This window comes from Myxine glutinosa, chromosome 5 (genome assembly GCF_964187855.1).
Source record: "Myxine glutinosa chromosome 5, kmMyxGlut1.1, whole genome shotgun sequence".
Classification (NCBI taxonomy): Eukaryota; Metazoa; Chordata; class Myxini; order Myxiniformes; family Myxinidae; genus Myxine; species Myxine glutinosa.
This window is the reverse complement of record NC_136265.1, coordinates 164,139,957-164,166,900: the sequence shown is the minus strand read 5'-3', so window position 1 is coordinate 164,166,900 and position 26,944 is coordinate 164,139,957. Positions and strand designations below refer to the sequence as shown.

The window sequence follows — 26,944 nt, the reverse complement described above, 5'->3', positions numbered from 1 at the left end:
TTACCTGCTCCTTACCCTAACCTAACTACCTGGGGAAGGCCCTCTGGCGCTCTCCCCACTCGGTGCCCTCTCTGGCACTGGGCTACCCGGGTCCATCCTCCGGATCCTCGGGCCCCACTGACACTAACGGCTCCCAGAGCCCACCTGCGGCCTCACCTGGCCGACGTCCTCACAGTGGTGGAGTGCCCAACCAACTACACACACTAACAGGCTACACGCCCAGCCATTTCCACAACACTAATGCACCCAGCCGCAATACCATTCTGCAACCGCACCACAAATGCCAATATCCAACCACAATTTACCTATACCCTCTACCTAACACTTACACTACCCGCCCCGGGTACTCGTGAAAGGGGTCCACTCTTCCCCCATCCACACCTTCGCACCATGCACACCACCCCGTACCACTTACTCCAACTCTCTCCACACCACCTTTACTTGCACACCTGTGCTCTCACACCTGGTGCCACCTGCACCCTTCTCTCCCCAAGCGCATTCGCGCTGATCCACACACTCACTACTCATCCACTGCTCCACACACCTGTCCAGTTGCACACCTGTGCAATCACACCTGTTCAATCCTCACACAGCATCATCTCATCTAACTACTCCCCTCTGAAACTTGCGCTTCCCAGTCGTCCCTTTAAACTATTGCGCTCCCTCGTCATTATCATCCACTCTAATCTACCTGCGTCCCCACTACAGGTATCAGTCACTATCTAAACTTAACGTTACCTAATGTCATCTTCGCTAGATCCCTATCAATATCCTAACCCACCCGGGCTAGTTTTCACTGCCATACACCCCATAAACTATAGCGCATTTGCCCCACTTGGGAAGGGTGGCAGGGATGCCACCCTTACCCACCGGGCCCATCACTCACTACCAATTTTGCATATCAAATTTCAACAAATCAAAAATTTGCCAATCACTACCCATCATCTGCCAATCATTACTGCCACTCCTTTGCCAATCATCAAATTTTGTTTTTCTCTAATTTTGGGTCCAAAACACTAACCTCATCACACAGTCTACTCACTAATGCCTCTCGGTGCGCCAATTCCTGTCCAAAGCCCGGCTTCGTACAGCCAAGCCATGAATGCGGGTTGTGTGGTGCCAGCGGCTGGACGCGTCCGGCACTCGGTGCAGGGACGGGGGCTTACCCGGGCCGAGGTCCCACGCACCATCTCGGCACGGAGCCATCCCATGGCCCCATCTCGACCTGCCGGAATGCCTCAACAAAACGTGGTCGCCATGACGACCCTTCCTATCCAGCTGCCCGCTCCACCTAGTGGAGCCTGGACGCGGCCGTTCCACGCGAGGCCCGGCATGCACCGAGGGCCCGATTCGGCTATAAGTCGTTCTAACCGCTGCTCCGTTTAACGTCGATGCTTCACCTGCATGCTTACACCCCGCAGCCCGTTCCTTGCTCACACATCCAGCCGTCTCCATGCTCCTTGTACCTTTCCTTACACACCTCGGTACACTCATTCCACTCACAGCCTTGGTCACACACCTGACCACCGAACACCTTGGCACACATTCGTCGCTCGCACACCTCACCAACACACCTCTTCGCGCCCCCTCCTCGGTCACCTCCTCTGTGACAATTACAGGTGTGCTCTCACTCGCACACCCAACCACGTGCCTCACTACCAATTCCAGCGTGCATTCCCACTCACGCTCTACCATTCCAGTTGTGCTTCCTTTCTCACCTGTCACAACCAACTCACGCTCTGGGGCACTCTTACTACTCTCACCTCCATTCTTGACAGCGCACTCACCCTTACTCTTGACAGCGCACTCTTTCCTCATGCACCCGTCCGTCACACACCTTTCTCGCGCACACTCTCCCGTCACACCCTCTGTAACACTTACCACAGGCGTGCATTCTTCCTTGCCTTTGACAGCGCACTCTTTCCCCATGCACCTGTCCGTCACACACCTTTCTCGCGCACACTCTTGCGCACACTCTCCCGTCACACCCTCTGTAACATTCCTCACTACGCGCTTCCATGTGCTCCCTCGCACACGTGCTACGACCGACTCACTCTCGCCAGCACCCTCACTCCTTGGCACGCACTTTTTCCTCACACACCCCAGAGTCGGACTTTCTCGCACACCTCCTTTTTCGCACACCAGACCTGTCGCACACTTCACCAACGGCCTCTCACGAACACCCGGGTCCATCTCGACCCCCAAGCATATTAAATCCCCTGGCGCATCATACGCACGACCATATTGGTCACCACTTACACCGGGTCCTCTTCCTCTTCGCTTCTCCTCCATCACCTGCGAATCCCTCATCCGGTTAATGAGCACATCATCACGATCCAAACACAGACTTTGGACCAATTCTTTTACCTCCTCTTTATCTCTTTCTTATCCTCTCTCCGTCGCTTCTTAATTTCGCTCACCCCTTCTTCCACTTCTTCTAATTTCTGCTTTACCTCTTTTATTTCCCGGTACGTCTCCTCAAGTTCGTCCTCTAAGGCTACCTTGACCGTTTCCATGTGCGTCCTCACCTGCCGGTCCTTCGTCTCCATTACCTCTGTCACCTCGTCCAACCTCGTTGTCAGTCCCTCACGTACCATCTGACATTCCCTCTTCGTCTCTATCAAGTCGTCTTTTAGTTCTTTCTGTGTCGCTTTTAACCCTCCTAATACCGCAGTGTTCCTTTGAACCTGCTCCGTTAGTCCTTTTTGTCCCTCCGTCAGCTGTTCCACCTCCTGCGTCAGGTCCTCTATGCCCCCTTGTAACTTTACAGTCCCCTTTCTCACCTCCTTCTCCATGTGCTCCTTACAGTGCCTCACCTCCTCGCGCACTCCTCCGACCTCCTCACTCACTCCTCTTCTGATCTCTTCTCCCATCACTTGCATCTCCTGCCCAGATGCCACCCTCATCTGCTCCATTTCCTCCCTGTGAGCATCCAGTTTGGTTTCTACCCCCATTCTGACCCCCTCTATCTGCTGCCCCATTTGTTTAACTTCCCTTTCCGCTTGGTCCCTCATGTCCCTCAATTTGCCTTCCATACTGTTTTCTAACCCCTCTAACCCCTTTTGCATCCCTTCCATTTGATTCTCCTGGGCAGCCATTCTATTTTCTACCCCCGTTAACCCTTCCTGTATTTCCCCTAATCTATTGTCTAATTTCCCAAATTTCTTGTCTAATCCCTTAAAATTATTGTCTAACCCCTCACCGGTACCCCTCGCTTCGTCCCTCATTACCCCCAATTGCTCACTCTGAGCATCCATCCGGTTCCCCATTACCCCCATTTGGCCCTCCAATCGCTCACCCAATCGCTCATTATCAGCCCTCATTTCCTCCCTCATTTTCTCGCTATTCTGGGCCATAAGGGCCTTCATTTGTATGAAAAAAAGGTTCAAATCTACCAGCGGCGCTACTACTGTCGCGGGCGTGGTCGCCGTGGCCATGTGCGAGGCGCCATTTTGTGCGTCTGCTACCTCGTGCGCGACGATGCTATTTTGCGAATCTGCTACCCTCACTGCTTCGCTCTCCTCTTGTCCCTCATTTTGGTCCTGGATCGACCTTGCCTCACTCTCTTCTACCGGAACCCAGCCGTCTTGGTCTGCCATAGCGCGACTTTCAAAATTCGGGTTTTTTTTTTTTTTTGTAAAACACAATTAAATTTCGCTGTTATAATTTCGAGCGCGTGACACGCGCTCCGGATCGAATCCCACTTCCCGACACCAAATGTTACAGACGCGGTTTTGGATGTTAGTTTACCGAGCGGTTTGGTATGACCGCGTCTGCACAGTTTACCCGATTATACTCGAACGTTGGCCGAGTCGCGCTACGCTAGATCAATGAAGGAAAGGACACAACGGCTGGGTTAAATGACACGACAACAGGGGTACAGTTCTCAAGACCTCCGGAGGAGGTTATAATATTTGTATGCAGAGCGTTGAGATTACAAGGACAAGAGGTACAGCATAGGAAGGTAGGCACTTAGACACACTTATCTTATTCCCGACAGACCACAGATAAACGGGACAAGACTGACTCACACAGGGATTGATGGCAAGGAAGGGCAGGTAGTCGCTGGACAGCACAAGGTGCACCTTGGCTCAGGGACAGGATAGCGCGGTCCAAAAGATGCAGGGAGGTATCGTCGCGCTGGAGGTGGCGTCTGGTTCTCTTCAAGCTGGGGGCGCATCTCACGTCACCTCCGGTAAGTGGCTGCCTATATCCAGCGGGGAGTGACACGCCCTCGGCTCGTTAGCACCGCCCCAGATGGAATCGGTCCGCCGCTTCCATTGGGTGCGGGGGTTACCGGGCTCCGCCCTTGACGAGGAGCTGACAGGGAGCCCCTATTTGGTAACCCCGTCGAGCACATGGGCAATGGCGGCTAACCAAGCCGGAGTGAGGACGCACACTCCCCGCGCGCTGTTGTTGTAGTTGTTGTTGTTGTTCCCTGAGATGATGGGAGGATGCGGAGATGAGGTTGTGGGGAGGTATTGGGAGGTCCTAAACTCACTACTGGTGCCATACAATCACATTCTGGTGCAACGAAGAGTCAGAATTAATGGAAACGAGTCCTTAACTGACATAGACTAAGAATAACTAGCAAGATGTCCTATAGTTGTCTACGTGAGATGCGGTGAACCTGGGCACGACATTTAATGGGGGAAAAAGGGGAAGGTCGGTTCTACAGAGTGTTGTTTACAGACAATGGGACTAGGGAATGGGGGATTGGGGATAGTTGGGGAGTATTGGGGAAATAGGGGAATATTTACAAGCGGATATGGATGGAGGCCAAATCCCATATCCGCAACAATATTATTCTATGACATTACATGGGAAGATTCACTATAGTTTATATAGGAACTGGTTTTGGATTTCACTATTCTAGGACTATAGACGGGATATTCCAATAAGCGGTATGACTTTAAGTGGGCACCACTGTATGGGGAATACCAACCTAACATAGGTGGAATACCAACATAGCATAGGTGGATTACTAACATTACACAGGTGGAATACCAATATAACATAGTTTACCTTCTTTAAATGTGCTGGGAAGTTGAAACAGCTGGGGACGGACTTCGGCTTCAGTCGGACGGTTTGACCAGTCCTGTCGAAGTCACTCTCATTGAAGTGATCACTGCACAGAACTGTGGTGCCTGGGGTGGGGTAGAAGGACTCCCTTCTCAGGGCAGATGTCCATCGAGAGCACAAGTCCTTATCCTTTGGAAACCTTGAAACAAAATACATTGTGGTCACAAAATGTGGTTGCGGGTCAAAACCTCAGAGGGCAGTCAAAACATCCGAGTCAAAACGACTCCATATCAAAATAATATTTTGAGTTTCATATGTATAGTTAAATACAACTTCATCTGCTAATGTTTGCCATGTGTCGGACTTTCGTACCTTCCACAAGTAACCCCCATTTGCTCTTTCTGCTCACGAGTGACACAGGAGGGCATGGAAACCCTGACAGTAGTAGACTGGACAATTAAGTTAAGCTCATCACAAATTAAATCACTTGACAATGATCACGAGCTGACGAGTCAATCTCGATACTTCAATCTGAATCAATGAATGAGTCAATCAGACATCAGTCTGACATACTCACATAGCCCTAGTGAATACACAATACAGTTATATTTGAGATCTGTGTCGTATTGCACACCCTGCGCGTGGTCTAACATCATCAAATTCAAACACAGTGTTCAAACTTCATTGAAACTTAATTACCTAGCCCCACCACCGTGACCACGCCAAAAACTGAAAAAGCAGAACACCCGCGATCGCGGTTTGTCACTTACTTGTGAAATGTGCATGTGGAGGCCTTCCCTGAGGTAATTGTGCAGTCAAATGCAACACACTGTGGCATTTTGAAACAGCGCGTTCACAAATAAGACTCCTTACAGTCGGTAAGCATCCAAAATGAATCAGAAATTGTGAGATCAGCTGATTGTGAGATCAAACACGGACGCAGACACAATCGGCTTCCCAATATGGCCGCCAAGCAACTTCCGCTAGCTTCAGCCAACAGCCGTCATTGGCTCTCCAGGTTTATTATATACCTCCGTGGTGGGAAGGAGTATGGATGGTTTTGACGGAGTTCATGGGGGTTACGGATATGGTGTGAGAAATGGAGAAGGTGAAAGGATTTTGGAGTTTGCTGATGGAGCTGATTTGTTGATTTGTAATACTCAGTTCCAGAAAGAGGATAATAAGCTTGATACATACACGTCAGGTGGGTCGACGACAACCGTTGACTACCTGATGGTGCGTAGGCGAGATAGGGGGCACCTCCGGGACACAAAGGTGATCCCGGGGGAGGAGGCTGTTTCACAGCACCACTTGGTTGTCTGCGACGTAAGGGTGAAAGGTGCGAGGAGAGCTCGGCGGGTGAAGTACCAACCGAGAATGAAGGTGTGGAGGTTGAAAGAGGTGACAGAAAGGGAGGCATTAAAAGAGAGGCTGAGTAGGGTCGAGGATGATGTGGTTGAGCTTGAAAGTGGTTGGATGTCGATGAAAGCTAGTCTGTTGGGAGCCGTTGGTGAGGTATGTGGATGGACAAAAGGACCACCGAGGCACTCGGAAACATGGTGGTGGGATGATGAAGTTGGAAAGAGGATTGACGAGAAGAGGAAGAAGTTCAAGGAGTGGCAGAAGGCGAAGGGTACGGGAGCAGAAACAGCAGAGCATGAAAGTTATAAGGCAGCCAGGAAGGCTGCAAAGAAAGAGGTAGCAAAGGCGCAGGAGGCATGTAGGAAAATGTTCGGAGAACGCTTAGATTCGGAAGAGGGTCAGAAAGCAGTATTCAGGATTGCAAAGCAGATAGCGAAAGAGAGGTGTGATGTGATGGGGGTGAGTAGCTTGAAGGATGAAGTGGGACAAATCGTTGTCGACCCAGATGGAATTAAAGGAAGATGGAAAAGATATATGGAAATGCTGTTGAATACAGAGAATGAATGGGATGGCAACATAGAGAGTAACCCAGTTTTAGGACCGGCAGAGAAGATAACTGAGAAGGAAGTTGAGGAAGCGATAAAAGCAATGAAGGGTAGAAAAGCGGGAGGGCCGACGGGAGTTGTGGGAGATATGTTGAAGGCAGCAGGAAGTTGGGGTGTGAAGAGAATGACAGAGATCTGTAATCTGGTGGTGAAAGAAGGCCGCATTCCAGTGGATTGGGAACTGAGTACCCTCGTCCCTCTATACAAGGGGAAAGGTGACCCTCTGGAGTGTGGCTCGTACCGAGCGATAAAGTTATTGGAGCATGGAATGAAGGTATTGGAAAGGGTGTTGGAGAGGAGGATAAGGAAGAAAGTGAAGATCAACGAAATGCAGTTTGGATTCATGCCAGGAAGAGGAACGACAGACGCGCTTTTCATTGTGAGGCAGTTGCAGGAGAAGTACATGGAGAAGAGGAAGAAGTTGTTTCTTGGGTTTGTTGATCTGGAGAAAGCATTCGATAGGGTACCACGCAAAGTATTGACATGGGCATTGAGGAAGTTAGGAGTGGAGGAATGGTTGATCAGAGTAGTGATGGCAATGTACAAAAGAGCGCGCACAGCTGTAAGGACGAAGGACGGGAACAGTGGTGAGTTTGAGGTGAAGGTGGGAGTGCATCAGGGGTCGGTACTAAGTCCACTACTATTTGTAGCTGTGATGGAGGTGCTGGCTCAGAACGTAAAGGAGGGTTTACCGTGGGAGTTGTTGTTTGCAGATGATCTGGTGTTGATTGCGGAAAGTATGGATGGACTGAAGGAAAAGATGAACACGTGGAAGGAATGTATGGAGACAAAAGGTCTGAAGGTGAATATCGGAAAGACGAAGGTGATGGCAAGTGGTAAAGCATGTGGTGAGGTGGAAAGAACTGGGAAGTGGCCCTGTGCTGTGTGTAGGAAGGGTGTCGGAGTGAACTCCATTCAATGTACAATGTGCGCTGAGTGGGTTCATCAAAAATGTAGTGGTCTGAGAGGGTCATTAACCAGTGTGGCAGCTACATTCAAATGTAAGGTGTGCACAGAGGGAGCTGCAGATGGAGGAAATGTTGAGTTGGATCTTGGAGACGGCGTGAAGCTGGAAGGTGTGAAAACATTTTGCTACCTCAGAGACATGCTGAATGGAGAAGGTGGATCAGACTCGGCAACGGTTGCTCGAGTGAGATGTGCATGGAAGAAGTTTCGGGAACTGAGTGGCGTGCTGATGATGAGGGGAGTATCGTTGAAGCTGAAGGGAAAGGTGTATGCTGCATGTGTGAGAAGTGTTATGATTTATGGGAGCGAGACATGGGTAATGAACGTAGAGCAGCAACGAAGGTTGGAAAGGGTGGAAATGCGAATGGTTCGACGGATGTGCGGAGTATCGTTGAGAGAGAGGAAGACAAATGATGAATTGCGAAAGATGATGGGAATAGAGCCTGTGATTGATGCTGTGAAGAGGAACAGGTTGAGATGGTTTGGTCATGTGTTGAGGAAGGATGAAAGTGACTGGTTGAGAAAAGTGGTGGAAATGAATGTAGAAGGAAGCAGAGGACGGGGAAGACCGAGAAAGACTTGGCTAAAGATGGTGGAAGAAGAAATGCGGGCAAGGGGGTTAACAAGGAGAGATGCAGAAAATAGGGCAAAATGGAAAAGATTGTCATGGGGACCGCAAGGCTAACCCCCACTCTAGCAGGGAAAATGGCCTTTTAAAATGCATGTTGTTGTTGTGTTGTTGTTGGTACGGACGTTCAACAGCTCCCACTCGGCGAACCGCAATTTCCCATTCAAAATCCACGTTTCACACACACACACCAGATTAACGTCTAGATGTGGTGAAAATGGTTGAAGCGAGGTGAAAAACCTGGAGCGATGCGAAAATTGGGCGCGAGTCAAAATGGCCAACGGCCCGTTCTCGAGACGTAATGGCACTCCAACGATTCTCTTCGGAATCGACCGCCAAACCTGTCATGCAGGTTTATCTGTCACAGCGATGACAACTCTGTCGCAGGAATCCCTTTCCCGGGAAACCCAAAGTTCACTCGTGACCCTCGTTCGCCAACGTTTGCTCCAGACCTCAAAGCAGCTCGGCTTTCTTGTCGAACTCCCTCGTTCCGCCTTCTCTTTTTTTCTCTTCTTCTTCCTCTTCGTCGTCGTCCGGTTCCGGTTTCATTTAAAACATTAACTTTTTTTACCTTTTGAAAATAATAATCTCTATTTCACTTAAACGACAACAATAATAGTACAACAGGCATCTTAAAACAGGCATTTTAAGGCCATTTTCCCTGCAAGAGCGGGGGTTGGCCTTGCGGTCCCCATGACAATGTTCTCCATTTTTCCCTATTTTCTGCATCTCCCCTTGTTAACCCCCTTGCCCGCATTTCTTCTTCGGCCATCTTTAGCAAGTCTTTCTCGGTCTTCCCCGTCATCTACTTCCTTCTACATTCATTTCCATCACTCTTCTCAACCAGTCACTTTCATCCTTCCTCAACACATGACCAAACCATCTCAACCTGTTTCTCTTCACAGCATCCATCACAGGCTCTATTCCCATCATCTTTCGCAATTCATCATTTGTCTTCCTCTCTCTCAACGATACTCCACACATCCACCGAACCATTCACATTTCCACCCTTTCCAGCCTTCGTTGCTGCTCTACTTTCATTACCCATGTCTCGCTCCCATAAATCATAACACTTCTCACACATGCATCATACACCTTTCCGTTCAGCTTCAAGGACACTCCCCTCCTCGTCAGCACGCCACTCAGTTTCCGAAACTTCTTCCATGCACATCTCACTCGAGCAACCGTTGCCGAGTCTGATCCACCTTCTCCATTCAGCATGTCTCCTAGGTAACAAAATGTTTTCACACCTTCCAGCTTCACGCTGTCTCCAAGATCCAACTCAACATTTCCTCCATCTGCAGCTCCCTCCGTGCACACCTTACACTTGAATGTAGCTGCCACACTGGTTAATGACCCTCTCAAACCACTACATTTTTGATGCACCCACTCAGCGCACATTGGACATTGAATGGAATTCACTCCGACACCCTTCCTGCACACAGCACATGGCCACTTCCCAGTTCTTTCCACCTCACCACATGCTTTATCACTTGCCATCACCTTCGTTTTTCCGATATTCACCTTCAGACCTTTTGTCTCCATACATTCCTTCCACTTGTTCATCTTCTCCTTCAGTCCATCCATACTTTCCGCAATCAACACCAGATCATCTGCATACAACAACTCCCACGGTAAACCCTCCTTTACGTTCTGAGCCAGCACCTCCATGACAGCTACAAATAGTAATGGACTTAGTACCGACCCCTGATGCACTCCCACCTTCACCTCAAACTCACCACTATTCCCGTCCTTCGTCCTTACAGCTGTGCGTGCTCTTTTGTACATTGCCATCACTACTCTGATCAACCATTCCTCCACTCCTAACTTCCTCAATGCCCATGTCACTACTTCACGTGGAACCCTATCGAATGCTTTCTCCAGATCAACAAACCCAAGAAACAACTTCCTCCTCTTCTCCATATACTTCTCCTGCAACTGCCTCACAATAAAAAGCGCGTCTGTCGTTCCTCTTCCTGGCATAAATCCAAACTGCATTTCGTCAATCTTCACTTTCTTCCTTATCCTCCTCTCCAACACCCTTTCCAATACCTTCATTCCATGCTCCAATAACTTTGTCGCTCGATACGAGCCACAGTCCAGAGGGTCACCTTTCCCTTTGTATAGAGGGACGAGGGTACTCAGTTCCCAATCCACTGGAATGCGGCATTCTTTCACCACCAGATTGCAGATCTCTGTCATTCTCTTCACACCCCAATTTCCCGCTGCCTTCAACATATCTCACACAACTCCCGTTGGCCCTCCCGCTTTTCTACTCTTCATTGCTTTTATCGCTTCCTCAACTTCCTTCTCGGTTATCTTCTCTGCCGGTCCTAAAACTGGGTTACTCTCTATGTTGCCATCCCATTCATGCTCTGCATTCAACAGTATTTCCATATATCTCTTCCATCTTCCTTTAATTCCATCTGGGTCCACAACGATTTGTCCCACTTCATCCTTCAAGCAACTCACCCCCATCACATCACACCTCTCTTTCGCTATCTGCTTTGAAATCCTGAATACCGCTCTCTGACCCTCTTCCAAATCCAAGCGTTCTCCGAACTTTTTCCGACATGCTTCCTGTGCCTTTGCTACCTCTTTCTTTGCAGCCTTCTTGACTGCCTTATAACTTTCATGCTCTCCCTTTTCTGCCCCCATACCCTTTGCCTTCTGCCACTCCTTGAACTTCTTCCTCTTCTCATCAATCTTCTTTCCAACTTCATCATCCCACCACCATGTTTCCGAGTGCCTCGGTGGTTCTTTTGTCCATCCACATACCTCACCAACGGCTCCCAACAGACTATCTTTCATTGACATCCAACCACTTTCAAGCTCAACCACATCATCCTCTACCATATTCAGCCTCTCTTTTAATGCCTCCCTCACTGTCACCTCTTTCAACCTCCACACCTTCATTCTCGGTTGGTACTTCACCCGCCGAGCTCTCCTCGCACCTTTCACCCTTATGTCGCAGACAACCAAGTGGTGCTGTGAAACAGCCTCCTCCCCCGGGATCACCTTTGTGTCCCGGAGGTGCCCCCTTTCTCGCCTACTCACCAGCAGGTAGTCAACGGTTGTCGTCGACCCACCTGACGTATATGTAACAAGCTTATTATCCTCTTTCTGGAACTGAGTATTACAAATCAACAAATCAGCTCCATCAGCAAACTCCAAAATCCTTTCACCTTCTCCATTTCTCACACCATATCCGTAACCCCCATGAACTCCCTCAAAACCGGCCATACTCCTTCCCACATGTCCATTTAGGTCTCTTCCTACCACAACAACTTCCTCATCTTTCACGTTTTCCATCAGCTTCTCTATAGCACACCAGAACTTGTCCTTCTCTTCATCGCTCCGACCAACCTGCGGAGCATATCCCGAGATGACGTTCACCAAGAGCTTTCCAATCATCATTTTCACCATCATCAACCTATCACTCACTCTAGTCACACTCACCACACTGTCTACAAACTCCTCAGAAAACAGGACACCAACACCATTCACACTTTCTGGGCACCCTTGCCACACAAACTTGTATTTCTGTCCCTGCCTACCCTTCACCATTCTCACACCACTTCCCTTCCATCTCGTCTCCTGCACACAACATATGTCCACTCTTCTTCTGACCAATACTTCCACCACTTATCCTGATCTCCCTGTCATTGTCCCTACATTCCATGTCCCAAACCTCAGAAACCGATCTCCACGTCAGGCATCAGACGTTTCGTCGTCATAAATGGAATGATTTCCACCCTTGCTTCGATCGGATTCCCCACCTTGAGTTTTGACGAGAGGGAGTGGGGTCCCCCACGGGGTACTTCGGGCTGTACCCTGCCCATATGTAGTTGTAATTGTCATGGTTCTCTTTTTGAGGCAATGTTTTTATGGCCGGATGCCCTTCCTGACGCCAACCCTTTTAGTCGCCTCTTACGACACGCAGGGATACGGTGTACCTATTCTAAACCGGGGTACACACATTGACCATGAAAACATGGGTGTAGACACCAGATTTGTGATACTGCCATGTATAGTTTTCCAGATATTGATGACAACAGGATTTTCGGTAATGGCGTCCCTATTTTGGGCGATTTGGGCAGGAAGGCACCGGCCCTGACCCAACAGCAATGCATTTTTGTGATGTGGGGGTAGAACCCTTTCAACCCACGTGGTCAGTTGCTTCGGCGCTTTTCACTTGAATAAACCTTCTGGGACAGCCAGAATAAACAGCCTGGTGTTGGCTTAGCAGTTAGGGTGGCAGCTTGGGATCCTAGGATCCTGGGTTCGAATCCCGGTCGATCGCTGAATTAACGCCAGGGGGGTTGACTCAGCCTGTCATCCTTCCGAGGTCGGCAAATTGAGTACCAGCTTGCTGGGATGAATGATCACGGTGTGTACCCCGATTTAGAATAGGTACACTGTATCCCTGCTCATCGTAAAGAGCGTGACCAAGGGTTGGCGTCAGGAAGGGCATCCGGCCATAAAAACATTGCCTCAAACAGGGAACCATGATTGTCATGGGGCCCGCAAGGCTAACCCCCGCTCTAGTGGGAAAAATGGCCTTAAAACGATCATTCATTCATTCATTCAAACCTTCTGGGCTCCTGGTCTATATTGCTGGAGTGATCACCTTGATGGGAGCCTTTTTCGCCTGTTTGGCAGAAGATGGACTTTGGAGTTTGAATTCATTGTCCCCTGAATAACGGAGCTTTCAATCTCAGACTCATCATCATCATCATCAACCACAGCCGATGTTGATGGAACAGATTGCATTGCTGTTGGTGTCTCAGCAGCATGTTTCTTCTTTCTTTTATCTTCATTCTCATGCCTGATACGCTTTCTGTTCTCCTTCACTGCCAGAGTGTTGTCCACAGATCCCATACGTGAACTTGAGGGATCCTCACGCTGCATGATAAGGAATGCTTTGTCTTCTTCATTCGTCATTTTCTCAAGCGCTTCATTTGGTGAGATATCGAAGATGGATTGAAGATCATCTTTGAACATCTGCTCCTTCACTCTATAGTTTTCAAATGTCTTGGTTCTATTTTTCTTTACCAGTTTGTAGGCATCATACAACTTCAAAAGTTGGTGCTCACAGGAATGTACTCTCTGCACTGGAATTCGTGCTTTCTCCCAGTATGCACACACAGCTTGTACATTAAGTTTGGCACTTTCACGAACTGTATTGTGTTCTTGTATGTGATGGTACACCATTTTCTGCAATGTGTGTCCTTTGGTTGGTAGTCCCCCACATGTTATTTCCTTTTCAGACTTGCCCAGCAACAAAACTGTGGAAGAGCTGCGAGTTTCTGGCATCAGAAAAAAACAGGATCAATTAATAATGTTATTTTTTGAGCAACCTCTAAATAAGTGCCAATTGACCTCATATTTGGTACATATGATCTTTATAAACATAGGAACAAGGGCAGCCTTGTGGAACATGGAGTTTTGATAGTATTAAATATTACATATATCTGTGGATCACGCTTATATATATATATATATATATATATATATATATATATATATATATATATATATATGCACTATATGGCCAAAAGTATGCGGACACCCCTTATAATTAGTGGATTCCGCTGTTTCAGCCACACCCATTGTTGACAGGTGTATATATAATCAAGCACACAGCCAAGCAATCTTCATAGACAAACATTGGCAGTAGAATGGGCCGTACTGAAGAGCTCAGTGACTTTCAATGTGGCATGGTCTGAGGATGAACCTTTCCAACAAGTCAGTTCTTCAAATTTCTGCTCTGCTAGAGCTGTACCGGTCAACTGCAAGCGCTGTTATTGTGAAGTGGAAACGTCTTGGAGCAACAACAGCTCAGCCGCGAAGTGGTAGGCCACACAAGCTCACAGAACGAGGCCGCCGAGTGCTGAAGCATGTAGGGCGTAAAAATCGTCTGTTCTCGGTTGCAACATTCACTACCGAGTTCCAAACTGCCTCTGGAAGCAACGTCAGCACAACAACTGTTCGAGCTTCATGAAATGGGTTTCCATGGCCGAGCAGCCGCACACAAGCCAATGATCACCATGCGCAATGCGAAGTGTCGGCTGGAGTGGTGTAAAGCTCGCAGCTATTGGACTCTGGAGCAGTGGAAACACGTTATCTGGAGTGATGAATCACGCTTCACCATCTGGCAGTCCGACGGACGAATCTGGGTTTGGCAGATGCCAGGAGAACGCTACTTGCCCGAATGCATAGTGCCAACTGTAAAGTTTGGTGGAGGAGGAATAATGGTCTGGGGCTGTCTTTCTTGGTTCGGGCTATGCCCCTTAGTTCCAGTGAAGGGAAATCTTAACGCTACAGCATACAATGACATTCTGATTGTGTTCTTCCAACTTGTGGCAACAGTTTGGGGAAGGCCCTTTCCTGTTTCAGCATGACAATGCCCCCATGCCCAAAGCGAAGTCCATACAGAAATGGTTTGTCAAGATCGGTGTGGAAGAACTTGACTGGCCTGCACAGAGCCCTGACCTCAACCCCAATGAACACCTTTGGGATGAATTGGAACCCCGACTGCGAGCCAGGCCTAATCGCCCAACATCAGTGCCCGACCTCACTAATGCTCTTGTGGATGAATGGAACAAATCCCTGCAGCAATGTTCCAACCTCTAGTGGAAAGCCTTCCCAGAAGAGTGGAGGATGTTATAGCAGCAAAGGGGGGACCAACTCCATATTAATGCCCATTATTTTGAAATGAGATGTTCGACGAGCACAAACGGGTGTGATGTTCGGGTGTCCACATACTTTGGCCATGTAGTGTATGTATTTATGTATATGTACACTACCGGTCAAAAGTTTTAGAACACCTCAATTTTTCCAGTTTTTATTGAAATTTACGCAGTTTAATGTCTCAAAGCACTCTGAAATTAAGCATAGAACAAAAGTCAGGAGACGATGATGGTTCACGAGTGAGCGGTATTCAATGACAAAGGACGGACTATAACTGAAACAGGCCCTGACTGGGGGGTCTGGGGCCCAAGTGGCAGGTGTCGGCCGCCGAAATGCGGTGTACATGCCTATTTACAAAGGGCCCCAATGCGCTGCGTGCGCAGGCCTTTAAGAGCCAGCTGTACATAATTGTGTGTGTGGTGCTGGCCTGGAAATGTCAAAACGAAGGTTACTGACCTTGAAATGAGATAGAAAATAATGTATAATCAGTTATGAGGTTAGTTAGCTGCACAATACCGAAAATTCGGTTCGATTCCAACAACTTTGAAAATTTGACCTTTGTGACCTTCAAAGGTCAAAGGTCGAAGATTCTGAAATTTGTTGGAAAACTTGTATTTCATGATGTATGTGATAATATAAGATCATGTACAATATTTCACCCTATCAGGAAGCGAACAATGTAATAAAACCATCAAAAATCGACTTTTCTAAATTTCGTGACCTTGTGACCTTGACCTTGGGGCGAAAATGAAAAATCGAGCTCCGTGGGGCTGGACACATGACATTGGCCTAACCAAATACCGAAACCCCTGTCAGATTCCACCAACTCCCTCGGAGAAGATGTAGCTTGAACTCGATTACCCCCTAAAAAGACATCTTTTTCGGGCGTGGCTCCGCCCACAATGGGCGCAATGGGCCCACTCTAGGCAGGACACAACTAGATCATGATATCAACCTCCCACCCACGTTTCATCAAGATCGGATGATATCATCGGGAAGTTATGCTGCGGACAGACAGACAGACAGACACATAGACAGACACACACCCATGACGAATATAGTGGTCACTCTGTTTGATAAATCGTGAACCAATAAACAATTGGAGATAAAAAAAGAAATCATAGAATCATTTTGTTTAACAAAATTTAATTTAAATCTTTGACTCGGCAAAGTCGCCACCTTTTGCAGATACAACCGCCGAACACACTCGTGGCATTCTTTCTACAATGGAAATCAAATATTGTTCATGTTCGGCCAACTCCACCCCCCTCCCGAGCCTGTGTTTGCACAACGCCTTCCTCCCCTCCCCTCCTCCTCTCCTCCGCAAGGTGGTCATCGGTCCGATAAAGGCGATAAAGGCGTCACCCTGTCGTTTCGTTTCATTGTAAAGTTAATTTTCAAGCCCCTCGCTCTTCCTGCCCCCTTCTCCCCGCCATCATTACCCTAACACACCCTATCCTATCCTATCCTATCGTTTTCCTTCCTGCGACTGATTTATTTCACCCTTTTCCTCCCTTTATTCTCTGACCACATGAACTAAATCCAGCCCTAGCCTCGTTCTCGTTGAACCTCCCAGATCGGATCAATCGTCAGTGCTCGCCCGCTCTGTTCGCTCATGGATTCCCCACTGGTGTTCGACCCGCCGACCTGGTCTCTCTGGCTCCGATCGGTCCCCAGGCGGGACTTTGAGCTGCACCCGGTGAGCCTTGACTTCGCGCCCCATGATGCGGCATACCAGCAGGTGCGTCTCGGCCCGGTCCACGTGTGTTTCTATGAACAAACGTGAATTTTTGAGAATTTCGGCCGTGGTCACAAAGGACAGGTTTTTATATACAGAAGTTAAGGCTTGTGAAGGGGCGAAACGACATGCAGGTCTTTACAGGCCCCGATGTACACCGGGGTTAAAACAGTCGGATAACAACACACGGACACAATATTCGGACCTTGTGTTCCAGGCAGTTCATGATGGATCTGTAGATCTTTTCAAAGGCTCGACCCGTGTTCTGGTTCTTTTTGCTGATACATACTGTGTGTGTGTGTGTGTGTGTGTGTGTGTGTGTGTGTGTGTGTTTTATGATACATACGATATATTTATTTATTTTATGATACATACGTGTTTGAATATGGGATGTTGTGAAATTAACATCATTTACAACTATCCTTTAAATTATTTAAGTTTAGGAACAACCGAAACTGTACAATTAATTATGTGTGTGTGTGTGTGTGTGTGTGTGTGTGTGTGTGTGTGTGTGTGTGTGTGTGTATGTATGTATGTATGTATGTATGTATATATATATATATATATATATATATATATATATATATATATATATATGTATATATATATATATATATATATATATATATATATATATATATATATAAATAATATAAATTTATATATTATATATATATTTATTTATTATATATTTATTTATTTATTGTATATTTGCTTATGTAATAAATAGACGGCCCTTTAGTGAATTGCTCTCATAGTTGTGCATTTATTTTAGTATTTCCATCTCTGTGGAAATGCTGGGACCTTTGGAGATAGTATAAACACAATTTTTGCAATAAAACAAAGATTGTTTTCTTTATAATCCATCAAAGGCAATGCTTACAAGATGAGGCTGCAGAGCTTCCATCCCCCTTTTGCCCCCTTCCGTTGCCCCCTCTCTCGCCCACAGTAATGTGAGAGCAGCAGGAGTGGATTGAGATGGTGTGTGGGATCCTCGGTCTTTTTAATATTTGATGTCCGAGGGAAGGAAGAACCAGAGTTACATCTGTGGGCAGCAAAATAACTAAGCTCAACTACCCACAAAGTGCTTTCGTCGCCTTGTGTGCGCGACTGCATGTCTGCAAAGCAAATTCCCACGGCAGCATCTGTCGGACAGAAATTGCTGCTATTTATCATCGCCTTAGATATTGCCAACATGCTATCTGCTTATATAAGTCCTTGTATTGTAACCTTTACACAGTTACGTCTCACTTCTGACTTCCTCACTTCCCCCAGTCACTCGTGTTAGTTGCGGCCTGCATACTCGCCTGCCTCGGTTTGAACGTGCTCTTCCTTCTCTTCGGCCTGGTGTGTCTCTGCCGAAGAGAGAGCACCGTCCAGGACGGGGAGGGATGGAGGGCCCGGCGTTCTTGCCTTGCACGGACTCTTTCTTCGGCCACATTGCTGTTTGGGTGAGAGCAGGTGAACATCTGTGGCATCATGCGTCGATGCGTTAGTAGATCATGGTCTACCTAGGGTCACCGTGCACCACCCATCTCATATATCTACCTCTTTGTATCGAGATAAGTGTGCTCGACATGGATACAAGATTTTAACATTTGCTATATTGGGTTGCGCTGCCTTTGCTCGCTCGCTCAATGTTTTAAAGGTATCCCTGAATGCGTTTTTCACCATCGGGGAACGGGGACGGGTTGGGGGTGCGCAGAGGGGGAGCAGAATGGTATCATCTTTTGCAATCGGTTTAGAAAATCGTTTCTGCATTCAACCCATAATTTTGAAAAGCTAAAAAAAATGTTTCCAAACATGCAAATACCATGGAAATACCATGGAAATAAATCCACCACGCTTGCTTTAAACACAGGAATACATTTTTGTTGCATTTTATTGTAACCACCATCAGCATCATCATCAATGGACCATAGTCTTGGCAAAGTGCCGGTGCTGCCAAATCGGTCTCTTGGCAAGGGTGATGCTGGGTGGTTTGCCATTGCCATCCCAGCAGTCAGGACAGGAATTTGTAATGTGCTCAGGGTGCTGGTGATAACTCGCCTGCTCTTTATACAAAATACACCTTGGGATCGTTGATGGCCGGTGCTGGGAGGCAGGCTCTCCAGCTTAAGGTCCTTTCGATTGACGGTGCACGCATCGATGCATCCCCCTGGATATTAAATATTTGGGTGATTTGGGTTTATAGGTGGGCCGGTATTTGAACCCACCAGACGAGACAGCTTAGAGCCGAGCGTGTGTACCTCTTAACTACCGCGCCATCTCAAACGAGTAAATTGTGGCTTCTTGTTGCATTGCGATCAAAGGCTAATGGACACTTTGGAATGTTTTTCATTCCTTCAAAAGCAAAAAAAAAATACTTTATACCACTCTTGTGTAAATGCTCTGATTTTACTTGAATACCATTCACATTCACCAAGTATTGTGACTAAGGCAGCATTCATTTTATTGTAGTCGATTTGCAACAATTGTACTGCTGTAGAAATTACATGAGGGAGGGTATTATGCTGAGAATAACCCTAACCACCACCTGGCCACCTTCTGCTCCTCCATGGTCCTCTTTATCTAAAACGAACCCAAAGCAGGTGTGTTACCCCCACCACCAAAGGTGGACAAATGTTGTGTTTTCAGCCCTGTCTGTTTGTGAGTTTGTCTGTTTGTTTGTGAGCAGGATATCTCAAAGTTGTGGACGGATTTGGATGAACTTTGGTGGACAGGTTGGGTTTGTGACAAGGATGAAATGATTACATTTGGGTGAAGATCCGAATACGGATACTAGAATTTTAAGTGATTCTTTAGTGTTGAGAGATAGGGCCAACAACGATATATAGCCTGATATCTCAAAAAGTTGTGGATGTATAATGACAAAACTTGGTGGATAAGTTGGTTATGCGACAAGAACAAGCTGATTCGATTTTAGTTCAGGTCCGGATCCAGGTCCGGCCTATCAGTGGGATGCAAAACGTAAACTGTTCAGACTTGCGGAGGTATGCGCTCTACCGAAGACTGCCATTCTAGATTTGTTTGCGTATTGCATCGTGTTTCTCCACTGGGGTATTTCCAGTTTGTTTTAAACTTTCATCTTTCATGGCACATGGTTTAACATTCAGAGGGTCTCAGATGCATACATACTTGGAGACCTTTATGTACTTGCAATAACTTGAAATTTCAGGAAGAGTTCCACCAGGGTCTTCGTCATTGGCTTCAATTTCTTGCAGCACGATCTGACGTGCTGTTGCGTATCGAGCGCATTCCAGTCACTTCATTTGTAAGCTGATGTGATTTTTGTCAAATTCCGAATGAAAAACTGAGTAGAGGCATTTCGTGTTGAGTGAATTTTTTTCCTTTTTTTTTGTATACAAGAGCGAACATTAATCACACAAAAAAAAAATCAAACAGACACATAAAACATATAATAAGGGGAGCGGTAGACAAGATGGGGAGAGAGGGGGAAGCACACAAACGCAACATTTGAAAGCAGGGACATCGGGAGATCTGTGGGAGGGAGAGGGCTTGGGGGGAGGAGGCGTGGGAATGGGGGAGGGGGGTGTTTGAGAACTGGCCTTGCTCTTGAACTCTTGAAAGCTAGTGTCGTTCCACGTCAGCGGACAGGTATAGCAATGGATGGAAACGACGGAACTTTGATCGGAGTATATTCACCGCCGAGGAGAGGATGACGTTTCAGACGTCAACTCTTTATCGCAGCAAAAGGATGGATTTTGGACAACGACCTCGAGGTTTTGTCACCCAGCTTGCTTTCGCCATGGATAACGAGTTGCTTTCTGAGTACCCAAATCTTTCAAGACCTGACTATTCCATTTTGACCCTTGTAACCTAGTTTAGGAGTCATTCGGATAAATAGGCGCTTGACAAGCCTGGTTTGCTCCTATTGGCTCTCGCCAAGCCCACTTCCTTCCAACTCTCCTTTTTTTTTTTTTTTTCCTTCTTGAGAGTTTGCTTCTGTATCCATCTTTCCACCTCATCCATCCTCCCCTACCTCTCATTCTTCCCACACTCATTATTTGTCCATGTCTCCCTCTATTTTGTCCCTCAACCCACTGTTGGTGTGTTCCCCCCTCTCCTTCAAATTACATTTCTGTTATTCTGTCACATCCTGCTTCATTCTATGTGCGCTAGCTCCTCCATGAGCCTCGACTTTGCATTCAATACTTACCCGAACGTAGTTTGCCTGCATTGATTCTAATATGTGTATCACGAGCCTCGATTCAGTATACAAAAAAAAAAGATCTTTTCTACCCCCGCTAATTTCGGTCCCCTTGTGTTTTATACCTCTCCCCCCCCCTCCCCCCCTCCCCTTCCCACGCCTCCTGCCCCCAAGCCCTCTCCCTCCCACACTTCTCCCTGCTCTCAAATGTTGTGGTTGTGTGCTTCCCTTTCTCTCCCCATCTTGTCTTCCGCTCCCTCTTTTTGTATATTTTGTTTGTCTGGTTGATTTGTTTGTGAAATAAATGTTAGCTCTTTCACGAGCCTCGATTCAGTATACAAAAAAAAAAGATCTTTTCTACCCCCGCTAATTTCGGTCCCCTTGTGTTTTATACCTCTCCCCCCCCCTCCCCCCCTCCCCTTCCCACGCCTCCTGCCCCCAAGCCCTCTCCCTCCCACACTTCTCCCTGCTCTCAAATGTTGTGGTTGTGTGCTTCCCTTTCTCTCCCCATCTTGTCTTCCGCTCCCTCTTTTTGTATATTTTGTTTGTCTGGTTGATTTGTTTGTGAAATAAATGTTAGCTCTTTCACGAGCCTCGATTCAGTATACAAAAAAAAAAGATCTTTTCTACCCCCGCTAATTTCGGTCCCCTTGTGTTTTATACCTCTCCCCCCCCCTCCCCCCCTCCCCTTCCCACGCCTCCTGCCCCCAAGCCCTCTCCCTCCCACACTTCTCCCTGCTCTCAAATGTTGTGGTTGTGTGCTTCCCTTTCTCTCCCCATCTTGTCTTCCGCTCCCTCTTTTTGTATATTTTGTTTGTCTGGTTGATTTGTTTGTGAAATAAATGTTAGCTCTTTCACGAGCCTCGATTCAGTATACAAACAAACAAAAAAAGTTGTGGAAAAAATTGTAAAGGAAAAATAATTCTTTTTAATTTATTTTTTAAGATTTCCGACTCGTCACGTTAGCAAACAACCACCTTGAGCCTGCTTTCTCTCTCTCTGTTGTCTTCCCAGTTGTCCTCCGTGGGAAAATGTTAAAGCTTTTAACTGTTACGGAAATCCAAGGCAGATGCAGCCTTCACTGATCCCACCATATTGTCCATACATACATCTCCCATAACCCCCTCCACCCCCATCCTATCCCCCTCCCACCTCCCACAACCCGTTTGCTTTTCAAATTGAGATATTGGTGTGATGATATTGGGGAAACACGAATCTATCTATAATTCCAGTAATCTCTGTTTGTACGTCTGTACGTTTGTACGTCTGTTTGTCTGTGACCGCTGTTTCTCGACAACCACGGGTCCGATATACTTTTAACTTGCCAGGTATATTGCTGGGGACCCGAGGATGTGCCTTTTCAAGGTTTCATATTAATCGGACAATTACTTACCGAGCTATGTCCAAAAAACGATTCAACCAATCAGAGAGCAGCGAACGATCGCGTGTGCCGAACGTGGAGGACACACTCTGCCTCGGATGGCACATTTGAGAGCGTATTCATTTATTTCACGTTTGCAAACTATGTTGGCGTTAAACTATGTTTTAAAACTAATAAAACCGAATTTGCGATTCATTCGCTTTCCTGCGCGTTTGTGCACGCGATGGCGATTTCTTTACCAAACTCCGGAAGCCGTTCGCTTTGGACCAAACCATTGCATGTAAATAGAGGGGGGGGATTGTCACCGTACTCGCAAGCCGTTCGCTTTGGACCAAACCATTTCATGTAAATAGAGGGGGGGGATATAATTTTAGATATAGATATAGTACGGGCAATGCCCTAGTACTGGAAAAGGCAGGATGGTGGAGGAGCCAGCGTTGAATGTCGCAAATGTAAGTATAGAGATAACTTCCTGTTGCAATTTGTTAATTGTTTTTATTTGACCCCAGGGATCGAACCTCAACGTACCCCTCGAGTAGTGCAGCTGTCACCGCTTTATCTGCCTGCTCTCATCTTGCTCCCAGACGTGGTCTCGGAGAACAATCGTGCTCTTATTTCATTCCCACATTTTGCGCAACCCGAGCTACTTTATCCTCTCAACGAAAATTTCTCCATTAAATCTTGCACCAGCAATAATTTGGATTAGTAAATATGATTGGTAAGGAGCATTTACATATTACATATTATATAAAAAATGTTGGCGTTTACGTTTCACTACCCTCTTCTCCCAACCTTATGGCCCTTTTCTTCCCTCTCTCCTCCTAATTCCCACATCCTCCTTGTTCTATTCTTCTCCCTTCCCTCCCCTTCCTTTCCTCATTTTTTTGTTCAATTTAATCTTACACTATCCCAACCCACACACCATTGTGTACAGAATACAAACAAATAGTCCTTAAATTATTAGGGTTGGATCATTTCCTCCTATTGATACAGAACCATCATCTCTTCCTGGAATACATATTTTGAGTCTACTCTAAGCTCGGAGAGCTGGCAGGGTTACCTGGCGATACGCACACTCGCCTCTGAACCTGCGTATGAATCTCGGCCGAGCTACAAACTGTCATCCTGGAGTTTTGCATACAGTTCGAGGCATCTTTGGGTGAACCGTCCCTTGGATGGACGTTAAACTCGGCATCGTGTCTGCTGGCGTTAGTTTGTGGACGTTAAATATCTGACGGTGTCCTTCACAAAGAGTCGAGAGGAGTTGCAAATTCCTTCACCGACTAGCACTTGGAAAGCAAAAGCAAACCACCCAGTGTTATCCTTGCCATGGGGCTGCGCTGGCAGCACTGAACTTGCTTAGGGTTAGTGTGCCGGCATTCTAACACCAGAGAGAAGTTAAGACGAAAGCTCAGATCAAGTGATGCATCCTGGAGCACACCACTCTTTGTAAGAAGTATCAACCAAGCTATCTTATCAGCTTTACTAGTTTATCTAAGTAACTACTGTAGAACAGCACTCGTTAGAGTGCATACCTCCACCAGGCTGAACAGTTTACGTTTTGTATCCCACTGATAGGCCGGATCTGGATTCGAACCTGAAGCAAAATCTAATCAAGTTGTTCTTGTCACCTACCAACTCAACCACCAAATTGCGTCCACAACATCGTGAGACATCGTCCCCTATATCGTTTTTGGCCCCATATCTCAATGGTGAAGAATCACTTTAAAATTCTAACCATCAAAAATAGGAAAATTAGTTGGGATTCTTGATGCAGGAATTTGACTGGAAAACGCCTGGGATGCATGCCGGTGTATGCTTGTAGTGCTGACTGATATCACATGATGAATATCGATTGCTCTCGAATAATCGCCTGTGACTCGAACAGACGAATCGCATCGGTTTATCACCACATTTACTTTTGGGCTAAACGCAAGCGAGCCCTGGTCACGCTTCCTCCTGCGCGTGATGTCAATTTGTGCCACATGCGGTGTCAATTTGCATACACGTCCCAGCTAATGTAGAATTTAAGTGGTGGTGCTGGAAGCTGGGTACCGAGACCGATTGACCTCTGTGTCTTTCAGCGTGGCAGTGGGCCTGGGTTTCCATGGGAATAGCGAAGTGAACGAGGGGGTAGCGAGATTCGGTCACTCGCTGGGGAATGTGAACATCACTGCAAATGCTGCACGCTTGATGGTGAGTCGGATCGCTTCAATCCTTCGCAAGGCTAGTTTTGCATTATTTTGGGGAATTGGACTAGTGCTTGGCTGATGGTCAAATATGATGTTTCCTTTTTTGTTTCCGCTAACTACCTGTTTGACAGGGTTGTGCTTTATGATCATGAGGGTTCAAGTTGGAGCTTAACATTGAAGTTGTGGACATATTGCTTCGCTAACTAAACTATCAACTCCATCTGCCTTTAATGTGATTGATTTTGAAATTCAAATCCCGATTCCTTCCTTAACAAGCGTTACGCCTTGGTCCCCCGTCGATGAAGTGATGAGTTGACAAAGTGGAAGACGCAAGGCGGCCATTTTGGATTTGGACGTGGCGACCCAATTTTCAATAGCGTTCTCCCTTATGCGTAGATACACCCACACACCAGATTAGAAGTTGGTACTTCGCTTATTTTTCAAGATATTTCGCTCACAAGTTTCAGACATGTACGTGGTGGCGGCCATTTTGGATTTGGACGTGGCGACCCAATTTTCAATAGCGTTCTCCCTTATGCGTAGATACACCCACACACCAGATTAGAAGTTGGTACTTCGCTTATTTTTCAAGATATTTCGCTCACAAGTTTCAGACATGTACATGGTGGCGGCCATTTTGGATTTTGACGTGGCGACCCAATTTTCCATAGGGTTCTTCCTTATGCCCAGATACACCCACACACCAGATTAGAAGTTGGTACTTCGCTTATTTTTCAAGATATTCTGCTCACAAGTTTCAGACATACATGGCGTCAGACATACATGGTGGCGGCCATCTTGGATTTTGACGTGGCGACCTAATTTTCAATAGGGTTCTTCCATATGCCTACTTGCACCCACACACCAAATTAGAATTCGGTCCTTCGCTTACGCACGTCCGCATGCACGGACGGACGCACACACGGCCGGTGGGGAAAACCATAGTCCCCCTTTCGCTCTGCGGTGCGACGGGGGACAAAAATAACTAAAACACCCCTAACCGCAACTCCTGCTCAAAGGTGGAGGAGATGCGTCAAGGACTCAAGAACTCTGTCAGGCCCGCTCTGTTGAGACTACAAGAGGTGCTGGCAGCAGAGGAAGGAAACGCAGTCGAGCAATGGCTGGTCAGTGCATCAGCGAGGACCCGCCACCTGGAGGGATGCCTCGTGCCACTCGTTGATCCCATGGACTGCTCATCACCACCAAATCTCATGACTCAAGCACGAGTGGTGCAGAGTGCAGAGACGCAACGGTGAATGCTGGAGAATTGTGGAGTGAGACGCTTATGAAAAGGAGGTGTAAAGGTGGAAACGTATGGTATGGGAAAGAAGGCAAACTTAATTCTTCCTTTTTTTGTGCAGGTGGCTGGGTTACCTGGTGATGCTCATCGCTGAGTTCCTGCTCTGCTTGCTATGTCTGCTCAGCTTTGCTTCACGCCATGGCTATCTGCTCCTCATGTAACTGTGCACAAAATGCAAGCTCCGATTAAACCTTAATCCACTTGCTTCACATAGTTACCTGGAATCTTTCCCCGTACGTGTTCCCTACAGAACGATGACTTCCTGCTCACTTTTCCTACTCCTCAGCTGGTTAAGTCTAGCTCTTAATCTTGCGCTTACTGTGGTGAGGTGCTTGTCCATTTATTCATTTATTTAAGGTTTCAAGTGTAAATCCCACGTTGGTAATTGACAGAAGGGACCAGTCATGCAGGGTTGGAATGACATCCATCTAACATACAGTTGTAGCATTAAACGAGCAACGTCATGATGAGTTGGGCCTTGTATTCGGCATTTGGTGATTTAGGGGTTCATATTTGGTACGTAAACGTAAGAACAATTTTCCTGCAGCACACGTCTTCATTGTTTTATCATTCTTTTCCACATTTAAGTTGTTCATCAGAATGTAGGTGTACTGCCTTGCTGTGAATAACCAACATGTGTTGTTCTGTTATTAAACAGATCTTAAAAGGCTTCCTTCATATCATTGTGTGCAGGCCCTTGGAGATGTTTGCCGTACACCCGAGCAATACATGTTGTACGTCTCCCAGCACCATTGCTCGGCTTCCCAGGGTACTTTTGGAGGTGTTGGTGGGGAAGGGGTGTGGTACTTTTGGGGAATCAGTCTCAGTGCATGACACTTATTTTAAAAACTGTGATGAAGCTGTAAGGGAAGGTGTTTTTTTTAAA

At 47.0% G+C, this 26,944-nt stretch overlaps 1 protein-coding gene across 1 annotated transcript in view; it reads left to right on the top strand.

Annotated features, from left to right (window-relative positions):
* The window catches only part of LOC137426814 (protein tweety homolog 1), a 70,924-nt gene that overhangs the window by 24,842 nt on the left and 19,138 nt on the right, over positions 1 to 26,944 (top strand). Inside the window, exons 2-8 of the mRNA XM_068115738.2 lie at positions 16,853 to 17,017; positions 18,290 to 18,465; positions 24,651 to 24,762; positions 25,778 to 26,010; positions 26,120 to 26,215; positions 26,309 to 26,381; positions 26,752 to 26,839. Of these exons, the coding sequence (XP_067971839.2) occupies positions 16,892 to 17,017; positions 18,290 to 18,465; positions 24,651 to 24,762; positions 25,778 to 26,010; positions 26,120 to 26,215; positions 26,309 to 26,381; positions 26,752 to 26,839 (904 nt within the window). The 5' untranslated portion in view covers positions 16,853 to 16,891. The remainder of the gene's footprint in view (positions 1 to 16,852; positions 17,018 to 18,289; positions 18,466 to 24,650; positions 24,763 to 25,777; positions 26,011 to 26,119; positions 26,216 to 26,308; positions 26,382 to 26,751; positions 26,840 to 26,944) is intronic.